Below are 24150 nucleotides of genomic sequence, written 5' to 3' on the forward strand. Positions count from 1 at the left end.
TGAAAATTTTCCACTGCAATTTCCATGAATTATTTCTAAATGGTAAATAGTTTAATTGCTGAAATATTTGTAACACATAAACCTTGTTAAAGAGACTGCTACCCATCCATCTGATTTGCAATTGCAGCTTAACTGGAACTATCAACAAGGGATAGAGTAAAATAGAAAAGTACATTCTGAATGATTAAAAAAAGATGTTGTTAACTTGTTTCAAGACCTTTTCAAACATTGTTTATTTCCTACTCACATACTGGAATGGCCTTGGAATAAATTTAATCATAACAACTTCTCTCTGAGTGGCCCATGTTGTTTTCTTGGCAACAACATGGAAATTGTTCGCCACAGTTTTCTGCTGGGATTTATTTTTAAGCTTCCCAATTCAGGCTACAATCTTGGAGCCAAATTCAGCCCCAACCTTTTTGAACATCAATCAAACTCAGTTCGATATTCCTACCTGTTCAGACCTTGCTATAAATAGAGGAGAATTATCAATGTTAACTTTCCTACAGCAAATAGGATACAATTATTCATCTACCTTGACTCAGAGAGATTATGCAAACTTAATGGGGAGATTAATACAGTGATACCTTGTCTTACAAACTTAATTGATTCCGGGACGAGGTTCTTAAGGTGAAAAGTTTGTAAGACGAAACAATGTTTCCCATAGGAATCAATGGAAAAGCGATTAATGCGTGCAAGCCCAAAATTCACCCCTTTTGCCAGCCAAAGCGCCCGTTTCTGCATTGCTGGGATTCCCCTGAGGCTCCCCTCCATGGGAAACCGCATCTCCGGACTTCTGTGTTTTTGTGATGCTGCAATTTCACTGAGGCTCCCCTCGCTGGGAAACCCCACCTCTGGACTTCCGTTGCCAGCGAAGTGCCCGTTTTTGCACTGCTGGGATTCCCCTGCAGCATCACAAAAACACGGAAGTCCGGAGGTGGTGTTTCCCATGGAGGGGAGCCTCAGGGAAATCCCAGCAGGGCAAAAACGGGTGCTTCACTGGCAACGGAAGTCCGGAGGTGGGGCATCCCAGTGGCAGCGGTGGGTTTGTAAGATGAAAATAGTTTGTAAGAAGAGGCGAAAAAATCTTAAACCCCGGGTTTGTATCTCGAAAAGTTTGTATGACGAGGCGTTTGTAGGACGAGGCATCACTGTAATTGTAAATCCTCATGCTTCAATGCAGGAGGATGTGCTTCATTTTGTAACTATCAAATAATTAGCTTAGGACATGAGTATCAAACTCGCCATGTCACAACATCACATGATGTTTCATGATGTTTTTCCCATTCACTCAGCTGGAGTGGGCGTGGCCTGGCCATGATGCCTCCGGTTTGTGGGCCACTAGTTTGATACCTCTGGCCTAGGATAATACATGAGGGAAAATAATTAAACCTTATTGAAGATGCTGTTTATTTCAGAAACCTATTTAATTGCAGTGAAGCAAATATTTATTCCATAGCCTTCGGTAACTTCAACTTCATTAAGCACAGAGGCAGAAATCAATTTAAAGTGTACTGCTATGGTCCTGTTGGCTAAGAACATTTTCCTTTTTAAAAAACACCCAAATTTGTATAGCTAATTATGAAAAAACCCCAAAAGAACTAACATCCAACTGATAGTTAGCCTGCAGCGAAAGCATTCGCAGTAATGAATATTTTGAAATATGAATGTTTTAAGAAGTTTTTTGTATATTAATAAATGTGTGATTTTCAAAAACAGTACTTGTGATAAATTATACTTATAAGGGTGTCAGTCAGGAAAACATTTTATTTCTTCAATATCTTTCACTTGGTTAGTTTCTTATGAATTATATCCTGATCAACCCTTCATTAATTTTCATGATTTTTCGAGGATTCCAAGAACTTTACAGCCAGTGACCTTTATCATCATCACTCTTATTTTACACATTTTTGAGTAATTTTTGTTTTGAAGGCTGATTAATGAAAACATAACTAAGATAACTCAAAATACTATCAGATTTGGAATGATTTCTACATATGGTTGAACAAAAGAACAACTACTAGTAGTGCTGCATGACAAAGAAATGCTATAAATCAAAACTACTAAAGAATTAAATACAACTCTTTTCTCGGTTTATTTAATAGAATATACGTTTTCAAGTTGCAAAATAAGAATTGAAAATGCAATATCATATATTATAAACCACAAATTACATGTTATTGATTAAAACATTGGTTATAATACTGCTAAGAACAAAAAGGAGGCTGTCAATTGAGCCAGCCTCAGGAGGGGACGGGAGATACAGTGTTCCCTCGATTTTTGCGGGTTCGAACTTCGCGAAAAGTCTATACCACAGTTTTTCAAAAATATTAATTAAAAAATACTTTGCAGTTTCCCCCCCTATACCACGGTTTTTCCTGCCCAATGACGTCATATGTCATTGCCAATTTTTCGTCCGCCTTTAATAAATATTTTTTAAAATAAACTTTAATAAATAAACATGGTGAGTAATAATCTAAATGGTGGCTAAGGGAATGGGAAATGGTAATTTAGGGGTTTAAAGTGTTAAGGGAAGGCTTGTGATACTGTTCATAGCCAAAAATAGCGTATTTACTTCCGCATCTCTACTTTGCGGAAATTCGACTTTCGCGGGTGGTCTCAGAATGCATCCCCCGCGAAAATCGAGGGAACACTGTATACCATATGCTCATCTTTTAATTCCTTGTTTGTATCGTATATTGTTTAGATGTAAATGAACTGTTAGTTAATTATTGTCTGATTGTTTAATTGTTTATATGTAAATAAAAAAATTTAAAAAAAAAGAAAAGAAAACATAACTAATTCACAACCCATTTTCATTTCAGATAAACAATTATCTTTAATTTTATTGGTAACCATTTTATTTTGATTTAGAACTACTGTGTAACCAGGGGTGGGCTATTGCGCAGACCGGGGGGGGGGGGAGGCAGTGGTGTAGCAAAAATGAAGCTCCACCCCAGAACACCCAATTTGCACTGAAAGATGAAAGAATATGCAGGGTGTCCTGCATAAGCCATGCCCACAGTGTTGTAGTAAACATTTTGGTATCCCTTCACTGTGTGTAACCAGGTAATCCTTGACTTATGTTCTGTCGGGCTCTCTGGTAGAATCCTCCCAAAAATTCAGAGGTACAAATTTCAGACACACACACGTTTGAAAATTCAAAACAATGTTCTTTAGAATGAAAATTCACTTAAACTAAGCCCTCTTTTGGTATAGCAAAGAGTACTCGTCTCCAAACAAACTGGTAATTTATACAAGTCCCTTATCAGTCCTGTGATACTTAGCTTACAGCTGTGAGGCAATTCAAAGTCCTTCTTTCACAAAGTGAAAGAAACTTTGCTCTGGTTTAGTTTCAAAACATGGAAAAATCAGCACACAAAAAGTCAAAGTCAGTAAAGCAGTCATGAAACACAACGATCAGGTAATCCTCCACAATGGCCAAACCCACAGGCTGCTATTTATAGCAGCCTCACTAATTACCACAGCCCTACCCACCACAGGTGGCCTCATTTTCTTTGATAATAATCTCTCAGTTGTTGTTGCCTATGCATCGCTCTCTGCATGCGTGGCTGTATCATTAACTCTTGTTCTGAATCCAAAGAAGAGCTAGATAATTGATCTCCTTCTGAGCTGTCTGCCACACTCTCCTCCTCCCTGTCACTCATGTCTTCTTGGTCAGAGGAGCCTTCATCAGCAGATTCCACCAGGGGCAAAACAGGCCTGCAGCATGTGGATGTCTCCCCCACATTCACAGTCCTCTGAGCAGGGCCAGAGCTAACCACAACAGTCTCATAAACAAAATCAATGGGAAAATTCAGATTTGCTTAAAGATGGTGTGACTCGCTTAGCAACTGAAATGATTCACTTAACAACCATTGCACAAAAGGTCATAAAATTGGACATGACTCCAATGCATTGCTTAACAAAGAAATTCTAGTCTCAGTTGTGGCTGTAAGTCACTTAAAGTCTCAGAGTAATTGAACTAACTTTGTACCATATTTTCTTTGTCTTTGCTCCCCTGTTAGAAATAGAAACTTGTCGCTTCAGATATGGGTGAAATGGAGCAAAGAACGACAACAGGATCTCGGCTAGGAATACAGGAGAATGCTGGCATCAGTTCTCTGGAACATGGACAGAAACTGCCTTCAACACCTACAGGAAAACTTATTTCTATCAAAGTCCAAATGCTGGATGATACACAGGAAACATTTGAAATTCCGGTAAGGTGATATTCTGAGTCTACGTTTCATTCTTGGCTGGGGATGAGGGTGGCGCAAAAGGTTGACACTGGCGTATCTGCCTCTAGTTTTGTGACTTTGTATAGCTCACATAGGAGAGCAGTATTAAATATCTTAAGATTTAAAAGGTAGTTAAAATTGCAATAGAGGTACAATATCTCAGATGTTCCTGGTATCATCACAAACTAGAAAAAGAAATACTTTTAAAGCTGCTATTAATTATCTAAATCAACAATCTTTTAACACTAACTGAAATTGTCAGTTGCAATATACACCACCATGAACTAATTAAGAACTATGAAATAACTGAATAATTAGCTTCACAGAGGAAAAAAACCCCCTAATATTAACAACATCAGTTATTTCACTTAAAAAAATCTGTAGATACTCTAAAGATAATTTTGATCTTACATTTTAAATCTTAAGTATTGTTATTAAATAAGGTGATTACATTCTAATACTAGTATATAATTAGTGCATTACCACTTGTTTGATTTTCTTTATGTTTTGAGAATTTCATTGAAACAGAATGTCTTTAATTGCCTGAAATCTCTGGTTTTTAAAAGTTTTTTGTACATTTAAATCCACCTTGTCTCTGGAAGCTCAAAACTATATAATAATTCTCTCGCAAAACCTGCAGTAGATCTGTGAGATAATATAGCCAGAAAAAATAAATGTAAATATTTATGTTTGGCAAGTTAGGACTGACTTCGATTAAGATGCATATTATAGGAGAGGGATTTCTGAATTACTAAGATGTATTCTTTTATATTCACAATTAAAGAGAATTGCTGAGCCACACAGAATTAATTGAAGAACTAACAGATTTTATATTGGTTTTAAACAAACTCAGCTTTGGTAGTCATGTTGTCATATTAGGAAATTTATTGTCATTTTTAATATGTTAGTTTTATGGTCCATTATGCCATAAGATTTTAGTCTTTAATCTCTGTGTCAATTAAATGTTATGCTCAAGCAAGCTTCTGCAAAAAAAAACAGTAGCTGCTTGTATTGATGAATTACCCAATCCATTGTCATCCTGCATTCATAAGAACATTCACTTCATTATTCTCAAGCAAAAGTCAACAATTGCCAGTAGTAGAAAGTCTGTGTTGCTTAAACCTTGATTGGTTCCTCATCGATGCATTCTCCTGATCTATAAGTGAATAATTTTTTTTCTATTCATAATCTTCTGCATTTTGTCATCGTGACCAATAGTATATAATGAAAAAAATCTTTCAGCTTCCTACATGAACCAGCCGAAAGCTAATTCTCAGAACTAGATCGGTATTTTTAATCGGACAAGAACTGTGAGTTGGGAGAGGGAGTTTCTTCTAGATGCTCTTCCATTACGTATAGCATATCTCTTCATAGTGCTCTTGATAGTATCCCTTGAGGACTAATTCTTGTGCTTTTTTTTTTAAAAAAAAGCAAGATTAGGCGGGTGGGAGAAGATAGGATTGATTTCAGTCTGGCTAATGACATTCAGTGTCAGATGAGATACCATTCAACCCTACATCAGATTAGTATGTCATGGTTTATGATGATAAATCCTTTTAAAACTCCTATAGGAAGGGTGGAAGTGTAATCAAGCTTTTGTAGCAGTGGACAATGATTTTGAGTTAATTTTAGAGAGAAACGAAAACCTCTACTCAATCCCCAATTCCTATAAATAAATGCTCCAGGGACAGATTGCCTTCTTTGGGTACACACATCTGTAACCAATCTGTCCTTTTAATATCACATTAAGGTTCTCCACCGTCAACTGTTCAAACATGCTTTTTGCTGGTTTGATTTTTAGTAACTCTTCATATGGATTTTGCTCTGTCGGGCTCTCTGGCAGACTCCTCCCAAAAATTCACAGGTACAAATTTCAGACACACACACGTTTGAAAATTCAAAACAATGTTTTTATAATGAAAATTCACTTAAACTAAGCCCTCTTTTGGTATAGCAAAGAGCACTCGTCTCCAAACAAACTGGTAATTTGTACAAGTCCCTTATCAGTTCTGTGATACTTAGCTTGCAGCTGTGAGGTCATTCACAGTCCTTCTTCTTTCACAAAGTGAAACACACTTTGCTCTGGGTTAGTTTCAAAGCGGGGAAAAATCAGAACACAAAAGGTCAAAGTCAGTAAAGCAGTCATGAAACACAACGATCAGATAATCCTCCACAATGGCCAAACCCACAGGCTGCTATTTATAGCAGCCTCACTAATTACCACAGCCCCACCCAACCACAGGTGGCCTCACTTTCTTTGATAATCTCTCAGTTGTTGTTGCCTATGCATCGCTCTCCGCATGCGTGGCTGTATCATTAACTCTTGTTCTGAATCCAAGGAGGAGCTAGATAATTGATCTCCTTCTGAGCTGTCTGCCACACTCTCCTCCTCCCTGTCACTCATGTCTTCTTGGTCAGAAGAGCCTTCATCAGCAGATTCCACCGGGGGGGGGGGCAAAACAGGCCTGCAGCATGTGGATGTCTCCCCCACATCTACAGTCCTTGGGGCAGGAGCTGGCCCAGAGCTAACCACAACAGGATTTTTAAAATCTTCTTTGCTTGTATCACTTCCAGTGTATCAGTTCTTACATTGTATGCCAACTTGATGGAGTTGTTGAAAGAAAAGGATACTTTCTAAATTGATTGAAATAAACTTAGAAAGTTTAAGTACGTGGTTATTCATTTGTGGGATCAGTTCATCGTGAGATATAAGGAGTGTTAAGTCATTTTAATGTAATCTTTGTTTCTGTCAGATATTACGGTAGCTTAGCTCAGTAGGTTTTTTTGTTTGTGCACCTTTTCTCACTTATTGTTCTCTACCTGCCCTGTCAAGCTTGAAATTCTAATTTGGCAAAACTATTATCCGAACCTCATATATAAACTGAATAAACAAAATCTCACAGCCAGCCCCCACTCAGTAAAAGACCTTGGAATATTAATAACAAATGATCTAAGTGCCAAAGCCCACTGCAACAATAGCGCAAAAAAGGCTTCTAGAGTTGTTAACCTGATCCTACGCAGCTTCTACTCTGGCAATCTCACGCTACTCACCAGAGCCTACAAAACTTTTGCAAGACCCATCCTTGAATACAGTTCATCTGTCTGGAACCCATACCACATCTCGGACATCAACACCCTTGAAAATGTCCAAAGATACTTCACCAGAAGAGCCCTTCACTCCTCCACTCGAAACAGAATACCCTACGAAAGCAGACTATCAATCCTAGGTCTAGAAAGCTTAGAACTACGTCACCTGAAACACGATCTAAGTATTGCCCACAAGATCATATGCTGCAACCTTCTATCTGTCAATGACTATTTCAGCTTCAATCGCAACAACACAAGAGCACGCAACAGTTTCAAACTTAATATTAACCACTCCAAACTTGACTGTAAAAAATATGACTTCAGCAACCGAGTTGTCGAAGCGTGGAACTCATTACCTGACTCAGTAGTGTCAACCCCTAACCCCCAACATTTTTCCCTTAGACTATCCACAATTGACCTCTCCAGGTTCCTTAGAGGTCAGTAAGGGGCGTGCATAAGTGCACCAGTGTGCCTTCCGTCCCCTGCCCAATTGTCTCTCCTTATCTCATTTATCTTTTCTTCCTTTCAAATATGTTCACCTATACTTTTATATCTTATCTTCTATTCTTTTCTTTACTTATATTATTACATATCTTTCTCTTCAATGTGTACTATGTATTGGACAAAATAGATAGATAGATAGGTAGGTAGGTAGATAGATAGATAGATAGATAGATAGATAGATAGATAGATAAAAATATTAAGCAAAAATTTGTAAAAAATCCATGAGGCAATCTTTTAAGCTTTCTCTACCTGTTTCATTGTAGTGTATACTGATTCTCACTCTAACTTTAGATAGGAACAGTAAGTCAGGTTCCATTTTTGTTTATCTTGGGCTTTATTCCACCATGCCTGAAAGAATACTATTCATACTCTCCCAACAGATCAAACATTAAAATAATTATGAAAGAACAGGTTTGACCCATAGTTCCCTCTAAGCTGAGCAGTGAGCAATCGCTCACTTAAAAATCATCATCAACTCAGAGTTTTCCAAACCTGCCCAGAAGCCGAGAGGGAAAGAGTGAGAGGGAAGGAGAGAGAGAGGAAGAGAGAGAAACAGATAGAAAAAAGAGAGGAAGGAAAAGAGAAAGAAAAAGAATGGGAGTAAGGAAGAGAGAAAGAAAATCAAAATCTAGTTTGAAACTAGCTCAACTATTTAAGTGGCATTTTGATATTGATAGAGTTGCCCTATTATGAGCTCACTGTTATAGACACACAGTACAGTATTTTATTTTGAAATTCTCTGAGGCAAAACAAGGTGGGTTTTTTATTTGTTTGTTTGTTTGTTTGTTTGTTTATTCATTCATTCATTCATTCATTCATTCATTCATTCATTCATTCATTCATTCATTCATTCATTCATTTATTATTTCTGTGCCGCCCAGTCCCAAAGGGACTGCCGCTCAGACACTATACTTTTCCGCCCCCCCCCAAAAAAAAATTAGAGGGAACACTGGTTTGACCTGTGAGATTTAAAAAAGATTATCATTTTTTCCTGTTTATAACCAAGGACTATATTAATATTAAAAGGATGTCTCAGTGGCTAAGATGCTGAGCTTGTCAATCAGAAAGGTAGGCAGTTAGACAGTTCGAATCTCTAGCAGCACATAATGGGGTGACCTCCCATTGCTTGTCCCAGCTTCTGCCAACCTAGCAGTTCGAAAGCAGGTAAAAAATTCAAGTAGAAAAAACCCCCATCTCAGGTAGGAAACTAACAACATTCCGTGCACCTTTGCCGTTTAGTCATGCCAGCCACGATTCTACTTTAAACCACATAATAGATTTTCTTTAAAGATTGATTTTTCACTAAAAGTTAATTGTCTCACTTAAAATGCACATAATTTGTGCCGTATATTTTAAAATGCCAGTAAAAAACATGTAGTATTGAGAGATTTGATTGTTTAGCTTCATTAGATACGGCAGCATTGTTTTAAATAATTTTATGGTCAGGGATGCATTTCAGAATTGATGTGTAAAAAGGCTTCAATAATTTTCTGCTGTTATCCCCACTGATTTTTTTTTATGATGGTTCTAGCTACTATTATGGACAAATTATTGTTCCCATGTGCATGATAAGGAAAGCTTAGTAAAGTCATAAATTAAGATGTAAAGTGATATCCATAATGTCACAGGATATATCTTGCACAAGAGATTGTAGATAATTTTGTATGTATGCTGCCGATAAGAAACATGGTAGTAGCTAAGTAAACTGCAACAGACAAGTAATTTTTTAATTGTCAGCATTATTCGCAAACACTATCCGTATTATTGTACAAATAGCAAATGTTAGGTTGAAATTTGTGCCAAATTCTTGTGTAAATTCTTAATGCCAAATAGAATGACATGAATAAAATTATCTGACAAAATAACAGCTGCTTTTAAAAAAAAATTGTAATCTCTCCCCTTCATCATAAGCATTTATATCTTACTTATTTACATGAATTTCTTCCATTAATTCTGTTTTTGGTTTTTTTCCCCTTGATTCACATATTTCTCAAAGTTTTTAAAATGGAATTGTTTTACATGAATTATAGATATTATTCCTATTATTTGAATATTATTAGAATTAGGTTTTCCTTCTTTATTATTATTTTAATCTATATTATTGGATACTAAACTTGCTCAGGGCTAAATAATAACATTGACTTATATTCTTGCAAATCAGCAACATTTACATATTCTTCGATATTTATTTTAGTTTTCTCTGTATAACCGTGGTTTCGCCTGTTGCACATTTTTCAGTGTACTGTATATAAACATGTTTTATAACTAGTGATGGGTGAACCCAACGGTGTTTGGGTTCGGCAAGTTCGGACGAACTTTATGCAAAATTCGGCCGAACCCGAACGGGGAATCCCTCCCACGAAGAGATTCTGGGGGTGGAGCTTTGACGTCACAGGCAGGTTGCTAAGGACGCCAAGGTGATCACTTCCTGGATTCAATGGAATCCAGGAAGTGATCACCTTGGTGTCCTTAGCAACCTGTCGGTGACGTCAAAGCTCCAAACGCTGAACACGATCCCCAACTTTGCCCGAAGTTTGAAAAAATTTCAGGTTCATGTTCGGCATACCGAACACCGCAAAATTCAGTACAGACCCGAATTGTGTGGGTTTGGTTCGCCCATCACTATTTATAACCTTATATCGTGTTATATTATTTTAAAACCTTTGGATTTGGTCCAAGAGCCTCCATGCACTTGGAATAATAGCATCGTTGTATATGATTTACTGGGCTACGAAACCTGTGTTGATTTTCCTGCAAAATAGATTTTTATGGTAGATGGCAGTTATATATCAACCTAATATCTCAATTTACTGAATAGATCTACTGTAAAATTTATTAAGATCATAAACTGAAACTCTAAGTGGGCTTGCACTATAATGTCCCAGGTTAATAAAATGTAGTTACTGTGAACACAAATACTGTGTTCAAACAATCTGTAGGGTAATATGATGTTTTATACTAGGCTAAGACAATAGCTGGGTTTCCATGCTAAACTGTTTTAGCTTGTTCTAGGATGTTGTGTGAATCCAGTGGCATTTCGTCTATCAGAATGGTATGTATAGAATACCTTCCTGGCTTCTGAATAGAGAAAACATAATCTTCGTTCAGTGACTGTATTTGGCAACTTGATAGTTAAGTGAAGCAGTTGCTAAATGAAAATCTGTGATTCTGCTTACGATTTTACTTCAGTTTTTCTTCACTTCTTGCTACTTTTTTCAAGTGAACAGGTGAACTCTTTGAAGACGTCTTGGTATAGGGTGACTATATCTGCTGTGAAGGTCATAAATGTGAGGACTGGTTGCTAAGCTTATATAGAGCGCTGGTGAGATCACATTTGGAATACTATGTTCAGTTCTGGAGACCTCACCTACAAAAAGATATTGACAAAATTGAACGGGTCCAAAGACGGGCTACAAGAATGGTGGAAGGTCTTAAGCATAAAACGTATCAGGAAAGACTTAATGAACTCAATCTGTATAGTCTGGAGGACAGAAGGAAAAGGGGGGACATGATCAAAACATTTAAATATGTTAAAGGGTTAAATAAGGTCCAGGAGGGAAGTGTTTTTAATAGGAAAGTGAACACAAGAACAAGGGGACACAATCTGAAGTTAGTTGGGGGAAAGATCAAAGGCAACATGAGAAAATATTATTTTACTGAAAGAGTAGTAGATCCTTGGAACAAACTTCCAGCAGACGTGGTTGGTAAATCCACAGTAACTGAATTTAAACATGCCTGGGATAAACATATATCCATTGTAAGATAAAATACAGGAAATAGTATAAGGGCAGACTAGATGGACCATGAGGTCTTTTTCTGCCGTCAGTCTTCTATGTTTCTATGTTTCTAAGTTGTTTTTTTAGCATCATCATAAACTTTGAATGGTAGCTAAATGCGGCAGTTGCTAAGTGACAACTTATATGCATAAATATTGTATTTCTGAGGGGAGAGGGCACTTTCTCTCAGGCCTCTTACCCGGAGGCCTCGCGGAAGCAGACAGGTAGGCAAAAAAGCAGCTGAGCCCCCCCCCCCCCCCCCCAGGGATCCGCAGGATTTAAAATTATGAATTTTATCCTGGGAGTCCACAAGGTTGGAGACTCCTGATACAGCTCACATTGCCATCAGCTCTTAGAAAGTAAAATGAGATATAATTGACATGAAAAAAATCATGCTTCTCTCCTCGTTTCTTACTTCCTTTCTCACGCCACCTCATGAAAAAGAAGCAGTGATGTTCCATAAACAGATCATTTCTTCCCTCTAGCTTTAGAAGACGTTTGGCAATAAGAATTTCTTCTGGCTCATGGCCATGATAACAAAAAAAAAAGTGGCAATCATTATCAACATTATAATTAAACAAAAGTTCCATTTCTGGAAATGGTCTATTCTGATTATCTGTTGCTGATAGGAAACTGTTTATGGCTACTGTTTAATGGAGGCAAAATGTGGAACTAGCTTGGTCATCCAGCTATAACCAGCAGTGTAATTCATGAAGTTGTGACAATTTTATGTAATATATGATCAAACACTGAACTACCCAGTGTGGGAATTTTGGAGGTTATGCGTATTCTGAATAATTTGGATTTGTGTGTGTGTGCCTTTTAGTCAGTGTCAATTTCTGGTGATTACCTGGACAGATTCCTACAGTTTTCTTGGTATAATTTTCAGAAATGATTTCAGTAATGGGCTGGTGCCCCCATGGGGGACGGCGACACAGTGAGGGTAGTAAGTTTATGCACTATTTATTGAATACTTAATAGCTTTTTTATTGTCCTTTCTTCTCTAGTACCTTAGTATGATCCTTAATTACTTTTAAAATAAGAAATAATTAAATAGTATGTTTTTACCCATAAATACTTTAATCATTTTAATCATTATCTAAAACTGAACTTTTATAGCAATGAAAGAAAATTGAGCTGCTTCCTAATCTGTTATCGTACTGAACCTTATGGGTTTAGTACAAAACCTTAAAATGTTACTGTGCTCCTCAACAAATAATGCTGTCTATCATTTGTCCCTTTTGTGGCTATTCAAATAATGTGACTTAAACAACTGAAAAAGAGTCCAGGGACCTATTTGAAAACCTATCTTGGTTGGTAAACCACTCCCACCTGATCAAATGACCAGCAAGCCACTCCTACCCAGTCACGTGACAATCAAGTGACACCCACAAAATATGCCACGTCCACAGTGTGGCAGTAAAAATCTTGGCAGCCCATCACTGAATGGTTTCCTTCAGAAGTGAATGATTTAGGGTCACCTAGCTGGCTTTATTCCTAAGGTAGGACTAAAACCCATGGTCTTCCATTTTCTAGTTCCCTCTCTTTGCCACTACAGTGTTCCCTCGATTTTCGCGGGTTCGAACTTCGCGAAAAGTCTATGCCACGGTTTTTCAAAAATATTAATTAAAAAAATAGGTTTTTTCCCCCTATACCACGTTTTTCCCTGCCCTATGACATCATATGTCATCGCCAAACTTTTGTCCGCCTTCAATAAATATTTTTTTAATAAACTTTAATAAATAAACATGGTGAGTAAAATCTAAATGGTTGCTAAGTGAATGGGAAATTGTAATTTAGGGGTTTAAAGTGTTAAGGGGAGGCTTGTGATACTGTTCATAGCCAAAAATAGTGTATTTACTTCCCCATCTCTACTTCGCGGAAATTCGACTTTCGCGGGCGGTCTCGGAACGCATCCCCCGTGAAAATTGAGGGAACACTGTATCCAAAACTGTCTGGCTATTTTGTAACAGAGAAAATACTGCATATAACATATCAAGCTGTATTGTAGTGAGCTCTTAACTTGTCCTGTTTATAGAGCTATTAAAATTCAGTACCAGTTTTGACCGAGTTTTATGCCCATGGATGGTGCCTCTCTGCTTCAAAGCGTGTCCTTTTTGTCCCTTCCTTCTGAAGAAACCTGAAATAATATTTGATGTATACTTTGTGAATTTTACAGCTGCTTTAGAGCTTTCCTTTTTTCCCTCTGCCCTATAAATATGTGAATAAAATAACTTCTGTTCTGAAGTTAGATATTTCTGTCTTTCTCAATGCTTCCTTTCTGAACTGCCATTGAGTCCAACTGGGGAATTGGATATTTTTTTTCAGAAATAAGGTGACATTTGAAAGATAGTTCAGGCTATTCAATTGCAGTCCTTTTGTTTGCTGTTTACAATCAGCTTTACTTTTAGAAGTCTATAGAGAATGTGATGTTTGGTTTCTCTATTGTTCATATAAATTGCCTTGTGAAGATTTAGCTTTAATAGATCCCACCTGATGAGGTTTTTTAAAATTTATTTTTTACTCTACATTTTTTAAAAAAAGACACAGGCTGCTCTTTCAGTGTTTACTTTTGGGATATACTTCTCTATAAAACCATTATGGTACACTGGGCAGTTTTTCAATTTTGGTTTGGGTGTTTCTTTTTGCTCAAATTAGAATCAATTGTAGACTATTCCATTTTATAACACCAATTTAAAAAGCCCAGGAAAGCCATTCAAGTCAACCCTGTCATCTTCCTTAGGGGCATTCAGTAATTGAGAAATGTAGGGGGGGGGATTTCTTAGTACCTGGTTATTTCCCCGTAGAATAGGATGGATAAGATTTAATAAGTATAGGTGTCGTGTCAGGTGCAAATAAGCAGGAGTTTTTATTGAGTTCAAACCACAGAAGAGTTTGTTATTGCTACTTCTAATGAAAGAATCTGGTGAACTAATGGTCAAAGCTAAATTGGTGCTGGATAGGACTCAACAGAATTCATGGGAGGTTGGACTCAGGTCTTTTGTGGCAACTCAATGACTCCAAGCATATAACACATTTAACTCCACCTTCTCTGCTCCTACATGTCCTTGAATCTTCTCTCCCCCATGATGATTCATTCTGACGTATGGTAATAAGGCTACCATTTTATTTAATCTTATTAATGAGCCTTTGATAAAACTTCACAGTGGATATGGCAACATGTTGTCCTTTCCATGTGGTAATTTTTTCATGATTTACTGGGAGAAAAATCAGCTGTGGTTTGACTGCAAAAGGCTTAGCTGTTGTAGGAGTGTGATGTTCTGATAACGAACAATGTAAACTAAAGATAGAACTGCAAGCTTCTTATCTCCCAAAACTTACTTAACTCCCCTAATGGCAACCTATTAGTAAATCTGAGAGCACTTACTGCAGGAGGATAGAAGAATGGTTGATAACAAGATCTGTTCTTATTTAAATACTCAAAATGGCCTTCACAAGAAGTGGCTATCTTCAACTAAGATTAGGACATCACAGATTTTTTCCCCCTGTCCATTAAACTACCTCTTGTTTTAAGCAGTGGCTCCATTGCCCCAAATAATGTGAAGTCATAACCACAACTGGTCATTAGGGCACTATTGTATGTTTATGACAGAGCTGGTTGAAACTAGAGGAAACCTAGCCAAGGAATTTGCCATCATGGATTAACAATCTTACATAATAGACAACAAATGATACTCTCATAGAGAGGAACTGGACTATGCTGTGAAGTAAGGAGACTGAGAATAAAAATGACTTTCTAATGAGAAGATTAACCATTTAAATTTCTAATCAATCATTAAAATTAGGTTTAATAATCTTAACAGACGTACAGTATTTATCAAACAACAGTTGAAGCTAGATAGTCTAGCATCCACTTGGGCACAGGGCATCTCCATGATGAAATCCTTTTTTAGCATAATGTAAACACTGACTGCAAACATTGACAGAATTGGCTCTTAAAACAATATAAGTCCACGGAGAGGGGCGGCATACAAATCCAATCAATCAATCAATAAGAAAGAAAGAAAGAAAGAAAGAAAGAAAGAAAGAAAGAAAGAAAGAAAGAAAGAAAGAAAGATAAACCAAAAGGCCATAGAACCGGAACTGGAATATCCACAGTTACAATAGTCTATATTCTTAATTTTGAAGGAGAGATGGTAGAAATAATAACCAAGAAACAAAAAATAAAAACTTCCAAGGGAGGTATTAACCTAAGAAAGAAGGCTAATTGAAAAGGAAATACACTCAACAAAAGTAAAAACATTAAAAACGTGGAATCTTATGGATCAAGAAAGAAATTCAACCTAAACAAGCGTCTGCATATCATAGAAACTGAATGCAGTACAGGTAGTTCTTGACATATTACCACAGTTTTGCCCCACATTTACGTTGTGAAAGACATTTGATAAGTGACTTTCCCCCCCATTTTATGACATTTCTTGCCACAGTTGTTAAGTGAATCACTGCAGCTGATTAGTTAGCAACCTGGTTGTTAAGTGAAACTGACTTCCCCACTGACTTTGCTTGTCAGAAGGTCACAAAAGGAGATCCCATGACCCTAGAATACTGTAACCAACATAAATCTTAACCATTTGTCAAGCATTTGAATGTTTATCACATGTCCGTGGGGATGTTGCAATGGTTGTAAATGTGAAAAATGGTCATAAGATACTTTCTACAGTGCGGTTGTAACTTTGAAAAGAGGAATAGAGAGAAGCAGATATCACAAAACAAATTCAAAACAAAGAGTAGTAAAGACAAACAGGTAAGCTCTATCCAATTGAGGGACAATAAATGCATAGAATTTAATATAATTAATATACAATTCCACTATTTAATTTCTATTGTGATTGAACAAAATACTGTACTTGATATTTACAGTTGATCTCTGTCAAACTAACCTGTCATAATAACAGCTCCAGACATATAACATGGAATGAATCTAAATTCGGAAATGGAGGATGGGATCTACTTACATAAAATGGGGGACTACTTGCATAATACAATGTTTCCCCGAAAATAAGGCCCTGTCTTATTTTATTTTATTTTACTCTAAAATAATTGGCCAAATTGCTATGCACACAAAAGCCCAAGTGGGTTTATTATCAGGGGATGTCTGATTTTGGAGGAAACAGGTTAGAATAATATCAAAACTAATACAGTGGAACCCCGACATAAGAGCTGCTCTACTTAAGAGCAACTCGAGATAAGAGCTGGGAGGGGAGAGATATTTTTGTTCTACTTACAAGCCCAAATTCAAGATACAAGCGCCAAAGAGCTGTCTCCTGAAGCCAAACGCTAACTTCCGCGTTCGGCTTCAGGAGACAGCTGCAAAGCGGCGCGCGTGTTTTAAAAGGTTGCAGACGGCCTGGGGGGCTCGGGGGGGGGAGTGCTTGCAGCTTTCTTTCTTGCTCTTTTTCTTTCTCTCTTTTACCTTCCCTTCCTCTATTTCTTCTTTTCTTTCTCCTTCCCACCTTCTTCCCTCCCTCCCTCCCTTCACTCATTCCTCTCTTACTCTCCCCTTTCATAAGTTTCCTTGCTTCCTTCCTCTGTTCCTGTCCCTTCCCTCTTTCCTTCCTTCCTTCCCACCCTCCGTCCATTCATTCACCCATTCCTCTCTTGATCGCTTAAAGCCGGTCCCTGGTGCAAAAAGGGTTGGGGACCTCTGTCCTACAGGATTGGGTGGCAGAGAAGTTGAACATATGTAAATTTAAAAGTTTAAGAAAGTTTACAAGTTAAGTGAAAGAAACTTCATTATTCATTTATATGTACATGTACATTTCTTCATTAAAAACATGTCTTTCTGCATAATTTAGACTAACTTTGTGAGTTTTTTGAGGGCTGGAACCAATTAAAATTATTTACATTAATTCCTATGGGGAAAAGTCGTTCGAGATAAGAGCTGCTCGACTTAAGAGCCCAGGTCCGGAACGAATTAAACTCGTATCTCGAGGTACCACTGTAGTATATATGTCTTTCTCAGGTCTAATCTAGATATTATTGTGTGAAATAATTGCACTGATAGACAAATGTTAAGTTTATTTGTATTCAGTATTTTTTTAAAAAAAATCAGTTACAATTTATAATTTATAATCCATTCAATTTTATGATTGCCCAACTCACTCTCTGTGATTCCTGGCAGCTTACAAGGATAAAATCCCAAGAAGCAATAACACCCATCCCTATGGCAACAACAATCAGACGAGCCACTTGATGGGCTTCCATATCACTCAGGAGTCCCCAGGCCCATTGGCAGAATCGGGGCCTTGTGAAAGAGTGTCAAAAAGGGGGCCAATCATAACCCCTGTTGGAATGATATCTAAAGAGGGAGCATCATGGAGAAGGGCCATCCCATTAGATGCATGTCCTTAAGAGAGGCGACCCATAAGTTTTCCTACCTCCCTGCTCTGGTGGGTCCAGTAGAAATAATCCTTCAAATAATCTGCTCCCAAGTCGATTATAGAGTTTTGAAGGTAACAACCAACATCTTGAATTGGACCCAGAAGCAAATTGGGGCACAGCATTTTGAACCAATTTCTGGATGTTTTTGAAGGGCAGCCCTTGTAGAGTGCATTGTAATAGTCAAGATGAGAGATGACTAGGGTATAATTATGAGCATGACTCCACAAAAAGGCATAACTGATGCACAACTCACAATTGCACAAAGGCCTCCTGGCCATGGCTTCCATCTTCTCCTTGAGATGGAGTCATGATTCCAGGAGAACCTCAAGATTACACACCAGGTCTGTCTGGAACAGTGCCAACCAGTCCAAGACCAGAGATGGCAATATTCCTAGGACCAAACAGCCCCAAATCCAGAGCCATTCCATCTTGCCAGGCTTTAGTTTCAGCCCGTGGCTCCTCATCCAGCCCTTAAGAGCCTAACAGCATCCATGCACTGAAAAAGTGAGGTCATGGCATCGCTTAAATCACTATGGGCTGAGACCTATCATCAGTATATTGACAGATACCTCAGCTTGTGGTGTCAGATGTAGTCCATCTGTTCTTGGATACAGATATCCAGTCTCTGTGGGTTCTTTGATTATTAAATTGATTGAGACTGATTTAAGTAAAGAGCATTCAATTAAATTGATTAGGGCTGTTTTAAGTAAAGACCATTTGTATGCTGATGAAAGGAGGCCCGATCTTTATCGTTCATTCTTTTCAGAGGAACTTTCCCAATAATAATAATAATAATAATAATTATTATTATTATTATTATTATTATTATTATTATTATTATTTATTAGATTTGTATGCTGCCCCTCTCCGAGGACTCGGAGCGGCTCACAACAACAATATAACATGTACAACATGTCCCCTGGGATTAATAATAATAATAATAATAATAATAATAATAATAATAATAATAGAAAAATCAACAGACAATCCAAAGTGCAGACTCTGTAAAGAAACAGATGAAACAATCGATCACATACTGGTGCCAGAACTACCATTTACCAGTGGCAAAGAACTGGTGGGATCATAAGCCCGAAAAAGTGGTCGAAAATGAGCAAGCAAAACTACTGTGGGACTTCTGACTTCCGACTGACCAAATTCTGAAGCATAACACACCAGACATCCTGATTGTGGAGAAAAAGAAAGTATGGATCATCGACATCGCAATCCCAGGAGACAGCAGAATTGAGGAGAAGCAGCTAGAGAAATTAGTGAAATACGAAGATCTAAAAATTGAGCTGCATCGACTCTGGCATAAGCCAGTGAAAGTGGTCCCAGTGGTACTTGGCAGGCTGGGCGCAATGCCAAAGGATCTCAGCGGACATTTGAAAACCATCGGAATTGACAAAATCTCCATCTGTCAATTGCAAAAGGCCACTTTACTGGGATCGGCAAACATAATTCGCCGCTACATCACGCAGTTCTAGGTGCTTGGGAAGCGCCCGACTGGTGATAAAATACGAAATCCAGCATAGTGATCTCATTTGCTGTGTTGTACTGACATAATAATAATAATAATAATAATAATAGTAATAATAATAATAATAATAATAATAATAATTTATTAGATTTGTATGCCGCCCCTCTCCGAGGACTCGGAGCGGCTCACAACAACAATACAACATGTACAAATCTAATGCTAAAAACAATTTAAAACCCTTATTATAAAAAGAAAAATAATCACACAACCTAACAGACCAAACATAAACCATAGTAGCTAAGAGCATTTCTCTGAACATTCATTTCCCTTTCTAGTTTTATGGCCACGCCATGTTTGGTGGCTTGAGAAATAAATTTGAAGAAGAAAACACTACATGCCAAAATTCCCTGTATTTCAGCTGCAGCTGTGGAAGCTTAGGAAGCCAAGTCTCTGAGGACTGGAGGCAGCCAATTGGCGGCACAAGAGGAGATGCTTACTTTCCCCTTTGACCTGAAAGGAGGGAGGGTAATAAGCCAAGTAAGCTGTTCTTCTCCTGAGAAAAAGAGAAAAGGAACAGGCTCCTTCTGCATTCCAAAGAGCTTGAAATAATCCCTCAAGTCAAAGGAACAAAAACAAGGCTCCATAGAAATGTTGTCCGTATTCTCTTTTCAAATTTTGGCAGTTCAGTTGGCTGTTGCTTATTATTATTATTATTATTTATTATTATTATTATTTATTAGATTTATATGCCGCCCCTCTCCGAAAACTCGGGGCGGCTAACAACAATCATGAAAATATACAATAAAATCCAATACTAAAAGCAAATTAAAACCCCTTAATATATAAAAACCAAACATACATACAAACATACCATGTATACAGTTGTAACGGCCTAGGGGGAGAAAAAAGTCTTAATTCCCCCATGCCTGGCGGCAGAGGTGGGTTTTAAGTAGCTTATGAAAGGCAAGGAGGGTGGGGGCAATTCTAATCTCTGGGGGGGAGATGGTTCCAGAGGGCCGGGGCAGCCACAGAGAAGGCTCTTCTCCTGGGTCCCGCCAAGCGGCATTGTTTAGTTGACGGGACCCGGAGAAGACCCACTCTGTGGGACCTAACTGGCCGCTGGGATTCGTGTGGCAGAAGGCGGTCCCTGAGGTAATCTGGTCCGGTGCTTATGGTCTTTGTTTGTATAACTGATGTTAATACAAGACTGAGATTTTATCCATCTTTGCAAAATTTGAGTGGTTATCTAGACCAGTGTTTCCCAACCTTTTTGGAGCCGCGGCACATTTTTCATATTTTCAAAATCCTGGGGAACATGGAGGGGGGGGCGCTAAAAAAAGTTTGGACAAAAAAAATCTCTCTTCCTCCCTTTCGCTCTATTTCTCTCTCCCTCCCTCTTTCTCTCTCTTCCTTCCTTTCTCTCTCCATCCCTCTTTCCTTCTCCCTTCCTTCCTCTCTTTCTGTCTCCTCCTTCCTCTCTCATCTCTCTTTCCTTCCTCTCCCTCCCTTTCTCTCTTTCCTTTCTCTCCCTGTCTATCCTTTCTATCTCTCACCCCTTCTCCCTCTTTCATTCCCTTTCTCTCCCTCCCTTTCTCTCTCATTCCTTTCTCTCCCTCTTTCCTTCCTATCTCTCTTTCTTTTTCTCCCTCCTTCATATCTTCTTTCTCTCCCCCTTCCTCCCTCTTTCCTTTCTCCCCCTCCCTTTCTCTTCCTTTTTCTCTATCCTTTCTACTTCTTACTCTTTCTTTCTCTCCCTCCTTCATTCAATTTTCTCTCCCTCCCTTTCTCTCTCTTTCCTTTCTCTCCCTCCCTTTCTCTTCCTTTTTCTCTATCCTTTCTACTTCTTACTCTTTCTCTCCCTCCTTCATTCAATTTTCTCTCCCTCCCTTTCTCTCTCTTTCCTTTCTCTCCCTCCCTTTCTCTTCCTTTTTCTCTATCCTTTCTACTTCTTACTCTTTCTTTCTCTCCCTCCTTCATTCAATTTTCTCTCCCTCCCTCCCTTTCTCTCTCTTTCCTTTCTCTCCCTCCCTTGTTCTCTCCTGGGGCTGCCTGTGCCTGCCCTGCACCACCCAACACGGACGGACAGCCCCCGGTCGTCGGTTCGTCGCCCCCCCACCCCCCCACGGAGGGAGATCAGGCTGGCGAGGGCGGTAGATCTGCATCACCAGCCACTGGAGGGAGATCGGGCTGGCGGGGGCGGCGAATCCACCTCCCCATCAGCGCGGAGGGAAATCCGGCAGGCGGGCGGGTGGCCGCGGCTCCCTGCGCGCCCCTGGAAAAGCCTACAGGGAACGGTGCCCGGGGCCACTGCAGCCGCCCCCCCCACCCCCCGCCATCTCCCCGCGACTGCCTGCGCTGCTGCAGCGCCCCCCACTCCCACCGCCAGTGCCCTCCCGCCGGGCCCCAAAGGACACTTGCCGCCGCCGACACGGCCAGGTGTGCCGACGACGACAGGGAAACTCCAGCTGGGCGGGGCGCTGCCGTGCCGGTGCCTCCGACCTCCCGGTTCCTGCTCGATGCCGCGGTTTCTGGCGCTCTCCTGCTGGGCCCCAAAGAAGGAAGGCGGGAAAAAGGTGCGAAGAATGAAGCTCTCCTTCTTCCTGCCTTCCTTCTTTGGGGCCCAGCAGGAGAGCGCCAGAAACCGCGGCATCGGGCAGGAGCCGCGGTACACCTGGCAGTGTCTCGCGGCACACTAGTGTGCCGCGGCACACCGGTTGGGAAACGCTGATCTAGACCAGTGTTTCCCAACCATTTGCTGGCTGGGGAATTCTGGGAGTTGAAGTCCAAGTATCTTAGAGTTGCCAAGGTTGGGAAACACTGATCTAGACAAGAAGAAATGATGAAGGAGATGATAAAAAAGATGGACAAATTTGCCACGGTATACAGGCATGGACAAAATTGAGGCCTCATATTAAAAAGATGTGCATTTGAGTCTTGTGTGAATAGCTCAAACTATTATCTGGTTCTCTATGCAGGCTTGTGACATTTCCTATGCAATCTTTCTCCTCCTCCCACCCTTTTGCTGTCATTTAAAGATTATGGCATGTAAATACAGGTGTTCATTTACATCTTTTCTTCCCTAAACAAGCAAGTAATTTTTAAATTATTAATATTGACTTGAATACTGATGACTAAGAACTGTCAACATTATTTTACACAGTTGAAAAAAAACCTATTTTTTATTTGCACTGTTATTTTATGAGTATACTAGTACAATTAAAGAGGAAAATTGTGAATGTACCTTGTTATGGATTGCTGGGCAAAGTTCAGTTAGAATTTATGTACTGTGTTGACATGCTGACAAAAGAAAGAACATTTTTTAAAACATGAAAGAAGCCACTAGCAAGTTTGTAACATTGCAAAAATACTGGATCTTTGCTGGACTGACATACAGATTTACCAAGCAAGCACGTTAGTCAATTTAAGACCAGTCAGTTTAAGGAAGTAGATTCTTGCTATGCCAGTTCTGTTCAAACTGTGTAATGAATAAATTGTCCAACTGCTTTGAAATTTGAACTGCCTGAGACTATTTGGATTGAAAGGACAGTGAAAGGTGAAGCTTTCTTCCATACTAGCTTAAAGTCTATTGATCTGTCGGTGGAGACTCATATAAGGCACAGAATTTGCAGACTTATTATTAGCCTGGAAATAGATAGGATATTATTTTAATGTTGTTGTGGTTAGCTCTGGCCCTGCTCCTGCCCCAAGGACTGTGGATGTGGGGGAGACCTCCACATGCTGCAGGTCTGTTTTGCGCCCCCCCCCCCCGGGTGGAATCTGATGATGAAGATTCCTCTGACCAAGAAGACATGAGTGACAGAGAGGAGGAGAGTGGGGCAGACAGCTCAGGAGATCAATTATCTAGCTCCTCCTTGGATTCAGAACAAGAGTTAATGATACAGCCACGCATGCGGAGAGCGATGCATAGGCAACAACAACTGAGAGATTATTATCAAAGAAAATGAGGCCACCTGTGGTTGGGTGGGGCTGTGGTAATTAGTGAGGCTGCTATAAATAGCAGCCTGTGGATTTGGCCATTGTGGAGGATTATCTGATCGTTCTGTTTCGTGACTACTTTACTGACTTTGACTTTTTGTGTGCTGATTTTTCCCTGCTTTGAAACTAAAGCAGAGCAAAGTGTGTTTCCCTTTGTGAAAGAAGGACTGTGAATTGCCCCACAGCTGCAAGCTAAGTATCACAGAACTGATAAGGGACTTGTACAAATTACCAATTTGTTTGGAGACAGTGCTCTTTGCTATACCAAAAGAGGGCTTAGCTTAAGTGAATTTTCATTATAAAGAACATTGTTTTGAATTTTCAAACGTGTGTGTGTCTGAAATTTTTATCTGTGAATTTTTGGGAGGATTCTACCAGAGAGCCCGACAGAACACCAGTACAGTATTATCTCCTTTTTAAAACAGAGGGCTTAAGGAATTCAAGCAATGGAAACACTTCTCTTGAGCATTTTGCTCACCTTCTCCTTCCCAGACCCCACTTTAAAATGTCTTCATAATCTCAGTGGGGAAAAAAATTAGACTAGAATACCAGTTACCAGATATTTGATGAGAGAATACACCAAGAAGTGACAGCACTGGATAAATTCCAAGGCCCTCTATGATTTTTCAGGAAAAATAGACTTCTTCACTTCTTTTTACTTTGGCAG

General features: G+C 39.1%; 1 protein-coding gene across 6 annotated transcripts in view; it reads left to right on the forward strand.

The window, feature by feature from the left end:
- The window catches only part of FARP1 (FERM, ARH/RhoGEF and pleckstrin domain protein 1), a 224047-nt gene that overhangs the window by 24589 nt on the left and 175308 nt on the right, over positions 1-24150 (forward strand). For all 6 annotated transcript variants that reach the window (XM_070751204.1, XM_070751203.1, XM_070751202.1 and 3 more), the window contains exon 2: positions 4029-4223. In XM_070751204.1, coding sequence (XP_070607305.1) covers positions 4053-4223 — 171 coding nt within the window. In that variant the 5' untranslated portion in view covers positions 4029-4052. The remainder of the gene's footprint in view (positions 1-4028; positions 4224-24150) is intronic.

The sequence above is a fragment of the Erythrolamprus reginae genome, chromosome 4, assembly GCF_031021105.1.
Source record: "Erythrolamprus reginae isolate rEryReg1 chromosome 4, rEryReg1.hap1, whole genome shotgun sequence".
Classification (NCBI taxonomy): Eukaryota; Metazoa; Chordata; class Lepidosauria; order Squamata; family Dipsadidae; genus Erythrolamprus; species Erythrolamprus reginae.